Genomic DNA, 12689 nt, shown 5'->3' with positions numbered 1-12689 from the left:
ACAAATTTGCACATCAAATCTTGGGGTCTAAAAATATCATCTTCATCAAGCATAGCATCCCCAAGCTTATGGCTTTGCATATCATTAGCATCATGGATATTCAAAGAATTCATACTAGCAACATGCAATCATGCTCATCATTCATAGTTTTTATGCCAAGCATTTTATTAAATTATTCTTCTATCAGTTGAGCACAATTTTCCTTTCCATCATTTTCAAGAAAGACATGATAAAGATGAACAATATGAGGCCACCTCAATTCCATTTTTTAGTTTTCTTTTATAAACCAAACTAGTGATAAAATAAGAAACTAAAAGATTCGATTACAAGATCTAAAGATACACCTTCAAGCACTCACCTCCCCGGCAACGACACCAAAAAAGAGCTTGATGTCTACTACACAACTTGTTCTTGTAGACTCGTGTTGGGCCTCCAAGTGCAGAGTTTTGTAGGACAGTAGCAAATTCCCTCAAGTGGATGACCTAAGGTTTATTAATCCGTGGGAGGCATATGATGAAGATGGTCTCTCTCAAACAACCCTGTAACCAAATAACAAGGAGTCTCTTGTGTCCCCAACACACCAAATACAATGGTAAATTGTATAGGTGCACTAGTTCCGCGAAGAGATGGTTATACAAGTGTAGTAAAGTAGATATTGATTTTTTAATAGGAACAAAAAAACCCAGCAAGGTAGCAAGTAACAAAGGTGAGCACAAACGGTATTGCAATGCTTGAAAATGAGGCATGTGGGTCATACTTTCACTAGTGCAATCTCTCAACAATGCTAATATAATTGGATCATATAACCATCTCTCAACGTGCGATGAAGAATCATTCCAAAGTTCTTATCTAGCGGAGAACATAAGATGGAATTGTTTGTAGGGTACGAAACCACCTCAAAGTTATTCTTTCCTATTGATCTGTCGAGCTATCCCTATAAGTGCCACAAATAGCCCAAGAGTTCATGCAAAAAATAACCCCATATGATACACATCAACCAGCTCTAATGTCACCTAGATGCTCCAATGTCACCACAAGTATCCATGAGTTGATTATACTATATGCATCACACAATTTTAGATTCATAATATTCAATCCAACACAAAGAACCTCAAAGAGTGCCCCGAGATTTCTACCGAAGAAACAAAGACGAAGATGTGCATCAACCCCTATGCATAGATTACCCCAATGTCATCTCGGGAATCCGCAAGTTGAGTGCCAAAACATATATCAAGTGTATCAATATGATACCCCATTGTCATCATGGGTATTTATAGCAAGACATACATCAAGTGTTCTAAAATCCATAAAAGTATTCAATCCGATAAAAGTGAAATCTCAAAGGAAAAAACTCAATTCATCACAACAAGATAGAGAGGGAGAAACACCATATGATCCAACTATAGTAACAAAGCTCGCGGTACATCAAGATCGTGCCAAATCGAGAACACGAGAGAGAGAGAGAGATCAAACACATAGCTACTAGTACAAACCCCAAGCCTCGAGGGTGGACTACTCCCTCCTCCTCATGGCAGCCGCCGGGATGATGAAGATGGCCTCCGGTGATGATTTCCCCCTCCGGCACGATGCCAGAACAGGGTCTAGATTGGTTTTTCGTGGTTATAGAGGCTTACGACAGCAGAACTTCTGGTCTACGGTTATTTCTGGGGGTTTATGTATTTATAGGATTTTTGGGCGTCGGTCTCATGTCCAGATGGGCCACGAGGTGCCCACTACCCACCAGCCCACGACCAAGGCCCCTGGCGCGCCCTGGTGGGTAGTGGCCACCTCGTTCACCTTCTGGTCCTCCCACGAGCTTCTAGTGCCTCTTTTGTTCAAAAACCCCGTCAAAAAGTTTCGTTGCATTTGGAGAACTTTTATTTCTGCACAAAAAACAACACCATGGTAGTTCTGCTGAAAACAACGTCAGTCCAGATTAGTTGCATTCAAATCATACCAAAAACATATAGAATTATTGTAACCATGGCATGACTACTTTATAAATTATAGATACGTTGGAGACATATCATCTATACATGAGTAGAGTTATGTTGTCGTGCGTTGTATCTACACATATTGTGCATATTGTGTGTATGTTTTGAAATGCATTGGTATGTGTGGGATTCGACACCTAGCTATCTGCCTTTGGTAGCCTTCCCTACAGGGAAATGCTCCTTAGTGCTTCAACTGAGTCACGGTAGTTCGCTACTGCTTCGGAACACTTGGATTAGCCGGCATGTATCCTTCTTTGTAAATGTGTCTGTCCCTTCGGGGAAATGTCACGCGTTGTTCCTTTAAGTTCTTGTAGCATGCTATGACTTGGGTTCATACGTTGATGACCGACATGTTCATTGCTGGGTTACGCATGCCTGTCCCTGTATGTTTGTGCCACCTTGGTTTATGACTAGTCATGTCGACCCAGGTTCTCTGTCGTATGGATGCTAGCGACACAATCATATACGTGAGCTAAAAGGCGCAAATGGTCCTGACCAAGGTAAGGCTGCAGGCGTGGGAATACCGTGCATGAGGCCGTAAAGTGATATGGTGTGTTACATGCTAGATCAGTGTGACTTAGGATCAGGGTCCCGACAGAGGCCCCCGACGTGTGGAGGCGCAACTGGTCGGGTCCTACGTTGCGGCGGTCGGCCCTGCCTCGCGGTGGTGGCGGGCGGCTCTGTGGCCGGTCAGATCTCGGATTGGCGGGGCGGCATGGAGGGCCTGATGGATGGATTGGCTATACGTGTGGTCTGCCCTCCGGTCATATCTTATCTGGCCGGTGCGACCTGCCCCATGCGCGATGGCGGTGATCGATGACGGTCCCATGCACACGAGGCTAGATGGAGGTTCCTCAAGCGGATCCGGGTGAAAACCGTACTCATGGGTCATTGCCAAGACCGGCGATGGCATCATTTTCTTCATCGTCCGCTTCTTGAAGGCATCATCATGGAGAAGCTCTAGACCCCTATCAGCCACCTCCGGGGGAAACCCTAGATCGGTCGATCGGATGACGGCGGCGCTCTTATGCCGTATCCCTCTTGGGGGCGTCACTCTTGGAGGTATGCATAGGCTCGACGGACCAGTGGACGACATATGCGATGGAGCGGCATTCCATGTGACGCATCGAGGACGTGGAGTCTCGGCGGCGTGACGCGACAGAGCCTCGACGACGAATATGTGACGATGGACGCGCGTAGGGAGGATGTGTTGTCTGACGCCATGATGGTGTCGACAACACGGCCTTAGCTAATCAAATCGATAATCCATGGGAATGGAGTCGCTTTGACAAGTGTGTGAACAAGGTCATGACTTGTAACAGGAAATTGAGCAGCAATCTTTCAGACCTCATCAATCTGGAAGTAGATTAAAAAGAACACTATAATGGATACGTTTCTTAAACCCTATTTGGATAGCATCAAAAAGAAAAAAACAAGGTGTTAAGGCAAAGTCGATGCGTTAGTATCTGCTCTGAAGATGGATAGATGGAAGACGACGACGACGACTGATGAGAGTGCGCCGGACCGTTTGTGCCCCAGACTTGGCATGTGGTTTGGTTGGAGCCTCCGGCTTTAAATGTTAGACCTAGGTGAGAGGCCTCGGTATTCGACTCACACTTTCTGCACCCCTTCATCAATGGATAGGAGTAGCGATAGATGTTGCCAAGATGACGGCTTCAAACACATTGATATATTACTTTGTAAGGTCTTTATGAACAATTAATAAAGTGGCTGCATGCATTTTTCAGATGCATAGGCCGGGGGTCATCCTCCTTTTCATTTTCTTCTTCTAAGCAAACAGAAAACATAACCCATTTTTTGTGCCCTAAGAACAAAAAACAAAAGCGAACCAACGGTGGTTGGATGGTTAGAAGGACAGTGGTATTTCCAGCCCACCAGTGCTTAAGTCTTGGTCGTATTTATTCTGGATTTATTTCAGGATTTCCGGCGATGCGCGTTTAGCGGGAGGAGACGTTTCCGTCGACTACAAGATGCCTACAGTGACCTTGTAAAATCTCATCATGATATGCCAGTTCAGTTTCTCGGAGGTGCTCATAAAGGTAGGATGTGCATGTATACATTCATAGGGATGAGTGCATGCGCATGTATACGAGCGTTTGAGTCTGTACTCAGTTAAAAAACCAAAAAAAAACACCCGGTTGCCAGTCCGATCATGGAGCAAGCCTGTCGTCCGATAATCAGGTGTTTCTCATCACACGAATCAAGCCCTCCAATCGATACCCGCAAAGAAAAAGTCCTCCAATCCAAAAAGTAAAAAGCCATTGCCATTTTTCACCAAGGCAAGGAAAACAGGACACCGTTCCTTCGCCGTGACGAGAACAGAAAACAGAACACCCAGTCGACCGTCCGGTCATCGAGCAAGCCTGTCGGGCCCGGGCGGGAGTCGCGTGGGCCGTTGGATCGAGCGCGTCCACTAGTACTAAACCACGCGTCCCCCCAAAGGCCCACCCCCAAAACCCAGAATCCCGCCTCTAAACCCTAGCCGCCGGCGCTGCCTATATTCCCCTCCTTCCCTCCTCCGCAGTCCTCTTCCATTTGTCTGGGAGAGGCGGCCGAGCGAGCGAGCAAGCGAGCGCGGAGCATCCCCCGGCAGATTCGTTCTTCTGGTAAGCTCTCCCGCTTCCTCGATTGGTTTCAACCTGTTTCCTTCCGCTTTCTCTTTCCCCGATCTCTCTCGGACTAGTCCCCAATCCCTAACCCTAGCCGCCTACCCCGGCAGTCTCCGCCGTATCCAATCAGGTCCCCCCTTCCTCCACCTCACCCTGTCTATCCGTCTCACCGCCGGTTAAGCGCGCGGTGTCGGCGGGAAGCAGCATCCGGTGGTGAGCCGGCGGCGGAACCAGCCGTATGGGCTAGTAGTCGTTTTATTTATTTATTATTGTAAGCCGCCTATATACGCATCGGAGCTTTAACCTGGTAGTGGTAGGCCAGTTGGCCATCCTACAGATGCATCGTATACTGTGTCCAAGTTGGTTCGACCAGCGTATTTGTATAGCTTAGCTCGCCGTGGATTACTATGAATTGATCTAGCGCTGTTGATTAGTACAATTTGATTTGGCATGTTCAAGGTCCTGGTAGTGTAGGCATATATTACCCTACTGTAACTTTGTGTTCTTATTTCCTAATTGTCCATGCATGTGGTAGCATTAGTCACAGTCATCATAATTTATCTGGCTGTAGAACATCTTCATATGGTTTCCTTTTTGTCAATCAGCCCTGGTGATGTAGTGTGCAGTTGCCTCATGAATACCTAGTTATTGTGGCGGTGTTTAGCCTCTTTAGCTTGGCTCCTTAATCAAATAAACTTAACTCATGGTCGGATCCTTTGTAACTGTTTAACTAAGAAATATGTCTCACTGATAGAGATAAACAGTATCTATGTACTGAAGTAACGGTAACTATCTTATGAATGCGTTGTTTCATTTGTGGTAGATGTTTTTGCATCCTGCAACTGTATTTTAGCAAAACTATTTTTTGATTAACCATGTAACTGCATTATGTGGTTCTCAAGCCTTTCTTAATTTTACTTGTGGAAGAACACTAAGCTACGTGAAACTGCTCAGTAGCCTGTAGGTCTAGGACAGCTCACAAGTGCTATTTTGTTTTAATTTGTATTTGTACTTAGATGCTTTATCCTTAAATGTTGCTGACTGACACAGTCTGTTCCTCCCATATTTGTCTGGCTAACTGATACAATCTGGTCTTTCAATATTTGCCAGGGCAGGTGCAACAGTCATGGATATCACTCAGATTCTGCTAGCTGCTCAGTCTCCAGATGGCAACCTTCGCTCAGCAGCAGAAGGCAACATCAAGCAGTTCCAGGAGCAGAATCTTCCCAACTTCCTCCTATCCTTGTCAGTGGAGTTATCAAATGATGAAAGACCACCAGAATCTAGAAGACTTGCTGGTATTATCCTTAAGAATTCACTGGACGCAAAGGATTCTGCAAAGAAGGAGCTGCTGATTCAGCAATGGGTCAGCTTGGATCCGTCAATCAAATTGCAGATTAAGGAGTCATTGCTGATAACACTAGGATCTTCGGTGGGTGATGCACGGCAGACATCATCACAAGTCATTGCAAAGATTGCATCCATTGAGATACCCCGTCGGGAATGGCAAGACCTCATTGCCAAATTATTGAGCAACATGACACAGCCTGGGGCCTCTGCGCCACTAAAGCAAGCAACTCTAGAAGCATTGGGGTATGTGTGTGAGGAGATTCCTCCTGAGCACTTGGAGCAGGATCAAGTGAACGCTGTTCTGACTGCTGTGGTTCAGGGGATGAACCAGACAGAGCTAAGCTCTGAAGTCCGTCTTGCAGCAGTTAAAGCTCTGTATAATGCTCTTGACTTTGCTGAGAGCAACTTTGCAAATGAGATGGAGAGGACCTTTATAATGAAGGTAATATGTGATACTGCTGTATCTAAGGAAGTGGAGATCAGACAGGCAGCCTTTGAATGCCTTGTGGCAATTGCATCCACATATTATGTGCACTTAGATCCTTATATGCAAACCATATTCAACCTGACAGCTAATGCTGTCAAAGGAGATGAGGAACCAGTTGCACTGCAGGCTGTTGAGTTCTGGAGTACTATTTGTGAGGAAGAGATTGAACTCCAAGAGGAATATGAGGGATCTGATGATGCTAACTCAACTGTAAATTATCGCTTCATTGAGAAGGCCCTCCCTTCACTTGTTCCAATGCTGCTAGAAACTCTGTTGAAGCAAGAGGAAGATCAAGAGCAAGATGATAATGCTTGGAACATTTCCATGAGTGGCGGAACATGCCTTGGACTCATTGCTAGAACTGTCGGTGATGCAATTGTCCCTCTTGTGATGCCATTTGTGGAAGCTAACATCACAAAGCCAGACTGGCGTTGTCGTGAGGCAGCCACTTTTGCATTTGGTTCTATCCTTGATGGCCCATCCCTTGAGAAACTTGCTCCCTTGGTACAGGCCGGACTTGATTTCTTGCTCAATACAATGAATGATCCAAACAGCCAGGTAAAAGACACCACTGCATGGACTCTTGGACGGGTATTTGAGCTTTTGCATTCTCCATGCAGTACTAATCCAATCATATCAAATGCAAACCTTCCTCGTATCATGGCTGTGTTGCTAGAGAGTAGCAAAGATGTTCCAAATGTGGCTGAGAAAGTCTGTGGAGCCATATATTTTCTTGCCCAAGGTTATGAAGATGCAGAGCCGGCCTCATCTTTGCTTACACCTTATCTTCCTAATGTTATTGCTGCACTCCTTACTGCTGCGGATCGTGGTGATATGACCCATGTGAGGCTTCGTGCATCTGCTTATGAAGCGCTGAATGAGATTGTAAGAGTCAGTAACATACCTGAAACTTCAAGCATTATAGGCCAGCTATTGCAGGAGATCATGAGAAGATTGAACCTGACATTTGATCACCAAATATTTTCATCAGGCGACAAGGAGAAGCAAAGCGATCTGCAGGCTTTGCTGTGTGGTGTACTGCAGGTCATTATCCAGAAACTGAGCAGCTCAGATGCGAAGTCCATAATTGCACAGACTGCTGATCAGCTGATGCTTCTGTTTCTCCGCGTCTTTGCCTGCCACAGTGCTACTGTACATGAAGAAGCAATGCTTGCCATTGGTGCTCTTGCTTACGCCACAGGTCCAGATTTTGTGAAATACATGCCTGAGTTTTTCAAGTACCTTGAGGCAGGCTTGCAGAATTATGAAGAATACCAAGTATGCTCCATCTCTGTAGGGGTGGTGGGTGATATTTGCCGTGCCTTGGAAGATAAAATTTTGCCCTTCTGTGATGGGATCATGACTGTGCTTCTCAAGGATCTCTCAAACTCACAGCTCAACAGGTCTGTCAAGCCTCCGATTTTCTCATGCTTTGGAGACATTGCTCTTGCCATCGGTGAGAATTTTGAGAAATACCTGCCGTATGCTATGCCAATGCTTCAAGGGGCAGCTGAGCTTCTTGTTGTTTTGGATCAAAATGATGAGGATATGGTTGATTATGGTAACCAGCTCAGACGGGGAATATTTGAGGCATACTCTGGCATACTACAGGGCATAAAGGGTGCAAAAGCTCAGCTGATGATACCTTATGCAGGCCATCTATTGCAGTTCACTGAAGCTGTCTACAAAGATCGGAGCAGGTTGATGTCATTTCTATTGCCTTTCTTCTTTTGTTACATTACATGGGTGATTGGTTCTCTTCCTAAACATTATATATATGCATGTGTTTACTTCCAGGGATGAGAGCGTGACAAAAGCTGCAGTTGCTGTCCTGGGGGATCTTGCGGACACACTTGGGCCAATCTCGAAGGATCTGTTCAAGAGCCACCTCTTCCATGTTGAGTTCTTGAGGGAGTGCCTCGATCTGGATGATGAAGTCAGGGAGACGGCGTCATGGACCCAGGGGATGATAAACCAAGCGATAGTTTCCTAGACGAGAAATTATCTTGCGTCGTCTGTTATGTTGGATGTTTGGTTTTGTTGCTGCGCCATACCCCGTTTGGCTCAGATGAACAGAAGGGTACCAAAGTATAGTGTCAGTCAGTCGTAGGAACATTGTCGTAGATGTCTTGTGTGGTGGTTTATTATTTTCAGTCTGTCAAGTCGTTATGCGTCACATTCGACGGCAGTGGGGTTTATGGTCATTGGACGTCTTGAACAGCTAAACTTATTATTGTATTCTACTCGTTTGTGTTGCCTACTTGCATCCATGCTATGTTGCTGCTTGGTGGTACATTGTTCTTATCGATCGTCTCCGCTGGTAAGTTATTCTTTATCTGTTCCAAGGAATTTGTCGCTCGAACGTTTTGCTGGAGAAAATGTCTCTTCTGCAGGGTGTCGTGCGAGTTGCAGTATGCAGCCGCTGCACTCAGGTGGTCTGGTTACAAGATCTGGAGAAACTGTACAAGGTGGTCTTTATTTCATCCAAATACACATACGCACTGCGATTCCAACTGTTCGCGTACGAACTCACTGTAGCAAACCTGTATGCTATGCTCCATCAGGGTGCAGCTCCAGTGCCATCTTCAGGTGGCCTCGGTGGAGATGATCTCCAGCTCCGCCCACCACAGGGGCGACACCTTGGGGGTGGCGGCGTCCGGCGGCATGGCCGTGATCTCCCTCAGCCGCCTCGCCACCTCTGCCATGGCGGGTCGCCGCCTCGCCTCCCGGTCGGTGCAGGACCGAATCACACCGTCCAGCCTGTTGACGGTCTCGGCATGGAGGGGCGCGTTCCAGCTCAGGTCAGGGTCCATCACGTCCCTCAGCTGCCTCTCCCCACGGAGGAAGCTCGCCGCCCAGCCCTCCAGCAGGCCGCCGGCCGACGCCGTGAACCTGCCGGACATGATCTCCAGCAGCACCATGCCGTAGCTGTACACGACGCTCTCCCTGTCGGACAGCGCCAGGAGGGACTGCAGGCTCGCCATCTCCGCCCTTGTCGACGAGGCGTCATCGGAGCAGAAGAAGACGTCTGCGATCTTGGCCGCGAAATCGTCGGTCAGGTACACGGTGGACGTGTCGAGCGTCTTCAGGATCTCCGGCGGGCTCAGCTGGTGCATGTGCTCCAGGCAGTAGGCGATCCCCACCGCCACCCGCAGCCGGGTCGGCCAGTCCAGGTGACCGTCTTCCCTCACTGCACAGCAAGCAACAACACCGTTAGTCAATCTTCTGCAGCTCATGAAAATCATCGTCTCTTATGGATGGAACTGGATTAGTTTTACCATGGAGATGGTCGAAGAGAGTGCCGTTGGGAGCATACTCGAACACCATCATCCTTGTGAATGGCTGCTCTTCCTGGCAGTAGCCCAGCAGGTTCACAAAGTTCTTGTGGTTAACTCTGGACAGGCTTGTTATCTGAAACCGCACATTGTCCATTATTAGTAAGTTTATTATTTTCAGGGTAATAAGCAGTATCTAATTTGTTCAGTTTCATCCTAGCTTTGCAGCCACCTTTTTCCTGAACTGTGTTTCGCAGTGCTTGGACCACTCCTTGCCGGACTTCTTCGTCGTCGATATGACGGCGATCTCGACGCCGCTCGACAGCGTCCCCTTGTACATCATGTAATCCGACAGGCAGCCGATGACGTTGCTGAAATCTTCGCAGGCCGCCTGGAGCTCCGACCTCTTGAGCGCCGGCACGCCTGCAGCCAACCCCCAATCACCTCCAAGAAAAGAAGGGAGCCACGTAGCAGTACAGATGGAAACTTGGCACAGTTTTCAGGGGGCGAGCTTAACCTGTCACGAACGCTTTCTGCAGCTGCCCGCTGAGGCCGGTGGCCCACGGCCTGACGGTGACCACCTTATTGGACCGGTAGCACAGGACGAACAGTGCCGCTGAAATGGCCACAAGGAGGGAAGCTCCTGCTCCGGCGATGACATAGATACGCCGCCTGGTAGGAGCATGCCCCGCCGCCTCAGTCGACGTTTCTCCGACCGCCGCAGCGCCGTGGGCCACCGTCGCTGGCGTCGGTGGCACCGTGATGCTGTGCGCAGGCTTCTCGACATCCCGAGGCGGCACCGCCAGAGGCTTGGCGACTTCCGGCGACGGTGCGGGGGCGCTTGACGGGGATCCAGCACCCTGCAACGGCGGAGAACTCGTCGTCGGCGTCGGTGCCGGTGCCCATGGCCAGGGTGGCCACTGCGGGAACGTTGTGGACTGCTTGGACCTGTACCTGGTTGGTTGTGGCAGAGCTTCTCGGATGTGTACCTCTTGGACTACCCGCCTGCCAATGATTGGAGTCGGCAGATGGGGGTGAGCAGAAGCGGTGAAGAACAATTGGACAAGGGACATGCACCAACCGGGGTTGCTCGGTGGTTCAGCTGTCCATCTCTGACAGCCGACACGCCATTCCCAAATCTTATTGGTGTTTATCCATGCAATGCAATCTAAGAAGATGGGCGCCAAGAATGTTTTTGCAGTATTTTAATTGTTTTTTTTAATCGTTTTCCTTGCGAATTTAAAATGAAGAGTGGAATGTTGCGATGAGGAGACATGCAGATGATGCAGATGAACAAGGTTCTAAGCTACTCTGCCTAGGCGAAGAAATATTTCATGCTACTACGATAATGGCTTTCACGAGATTTTACACTCTATTCTCTCCCAGTGACACTGAAATCCAGAGCGTTCCTGCACCGAACATGAGAGGCATCGTGAGAGAGGTCTCACCGGTCTGCGGGGCGTGCATCTTCCTCCCGGTTGTTCACCCATCCTACAGTGAGAGGGTTCGTATTACCATCACTATATATCTCAACTTTAAAGAGACAAAAACAAGCAAGTGGCGAAAAATTAACCAAAAGAAGGGAAGAAGTTTGCTCTTATAACACAGACACACACACAGGAATCAAATAGCAGCAATAGTTCTTCAGCAGCAGCAGAGGCAGGACGTACCTCGCTGAGCATCGGAGCTGCAGGTGCCAAGACTGAAACTGAGGCAAGCGAGCAGCAGCGCAGCCGCCGCGCAGCTCGGCCTCCCCATGGACCGACACGGATGGAACTCCGGGATGGGGAGAGAGGCCTGGGCTAGTCAAGCCCGCGCGTGCACAGTATGGTGGAGCGGTGGCGCGAGGGAGGGGAGAGGAGGAAGAAGGCTCGGGGTCAAGAGGCAGATAACCGAGCAAGGAGCAAGGAGCAGGGAGGATATTGGGCGCGCGGCCACCTGGAAGGAGAGGAGGGAGGGGGGTGGCGACGATGGCTTTGTTGTTTTGCTGGGGGCGCGACCACCGAATGCCACGCCGCCCACGGCACGCCCCGATGAAATCCTGCTTGCTTGGCTCTGTTCGGATTAGAGCGGTACGACGCGCGTACGTGCCCACTCTCGGTCTCGGAGTCCAGTCTACCGACTGCCGCATTGGACGGCTCCAGGTGAAAACAAGGCTAGATGGCGTCGTCGTCCATCGCGGCGGGGTTGGCTGCGGATGCGCTAAGGGCATTTCTCACCCATCCTCTATACGGGTTAGAGCATCTATAGCCGGGAAAAGCAAATATGACCCCTTAAACGCTCGCGGACGCGTCCAGTCAATGACCGAAGTGGCCATTTTAAATCCTTATTTATCCGTCAGCGCAACTACACTTGATACGGACATGGGTGATGCTAGTGATGTCAAGAAATCAATAAGACGAAATATTTACGCTCCTAATTATTTTCAGTTGAGTGAAGATAATGAGGCAGACAAAGCTTTGGACAGTATTTGTACGCAAGATGATGCTTTACAAAATATGTGGCGTCCTGATCAAGAGAGGATTAAAGCAGAGTCAATAGTTGGTGTTGTGCCAAAATATGAAATACTAGTAGATGCTACAGTATTAGCAAAGGAAGAGAGGAAGTCCCAGGCATGTACGTTTGATCAAGGTGAGCAGGAATTTGGCTGTTTCTTTGGGTTGTCACGTCCAGAACTTGGACCGGCTATGTATGTACAAGAGATATTTTTTAATGAGACTAATCAAAGAATCCTAATTAGCTACTATTTCTCACGATCAAGACCGCCGGAGCAAGATGCGTACGTCAACAGGTTTCAATGGTGGAAATTACTTTGCGTGAGAGATATCAGATGGGGGCCACCAAATAAATTGTGTTTAGTTATTTTGGTATTTAATCTGTACTGGTTACCTGCTAAAATAAAGCACGTGATCATATTTCTTTTCTTAGTTGTTAGGTCGACAGTTAGAGACGT

At 48.2% G+C, this 12689-nt stretch overlaps 2 protein-coding genes across 3 annotated transcripts; one reads left to right on the top strand and one right to left on the bottom strand.

Annotated features, from left to right (window-relative positions):
- Positions 1 to 4448: 4448 nt before the first annotated feature.
- Positions 4449 to 8721, top strand: LOC123128945 (importin subunit beta-1). 2 transcript variants are annotated; one of them, XM_044549066.1, is made up of 3 exons: positions 4449 to 4621; positions 5735 to 8161; positions 8259 to 8721. In XM_044549066.1, exons 2-3 carry the CDS (start codon positions 5751 to 5753, stop codon positions 8452 to 8454), a joined length of 2607 nt encoding a protein of 868 aa, XP_044405001.1. In that variant the 5' UTR covers positions 4449 to 4621; positions 5735 to 5750; the 3' UTR covers positions 8455 to 8721. The 2 variants fall into 2 exon arrangements, with proteins under 2 accessions (XP_044405001.1, XP_044405007.1); XM_044549072.1 differs by having other exon boundaries at positions 4463 to 4621; positions 5740 to 8161.
- A 200-nt stretch (positions 8722 to 8921) lies between these two features.
- Positions 8922 to 11806, bottom strand: LOC123128957 (probable inactive receptor-like protein kinase At3g56050). The gene is made up of 6 exons (XM_044549083.1): positions 11407 to 11806; positions 11185 to 11227; positions 10254 to 10741; positions 9969 to 10159; positions 9740 to 9872; positions 8922 to 9651 (listed from the first exon to the last, which is right to left on the bottom strand). Exons 1-6 carry the CDS (start codon positions 11492 to 11494, stop codon positions 9047 to 9049), a joined length of 1548 nt encoding a protein of 515 aa, XP_044405018.1. The 5' UTR covers positions 11495 to 11806; the 3' UTR covers positions 8922 to 9046.
- Positions 11807 to 12689: the final 883 nt, after the last annotated feature.

This window comes from Triticum aestivum, chromosome 1B, assembly GCF_018294505.1.
Source record: "Triticum aestivum cultivar Chinese Spring chromosome 1B, IWGSC CS RefSeq v2.1, whole genome shotgun sequence".
Classification (NCBI taxonomy): Eukaryota; Viridiplantae; Streptophyta; class Magnoliopsida; order Poales; family Poaceae; genus Triticum; species Triticum aestivum.
This window is presented reverse-complemented; position numbering and strand designations above follow the sequence as displayed.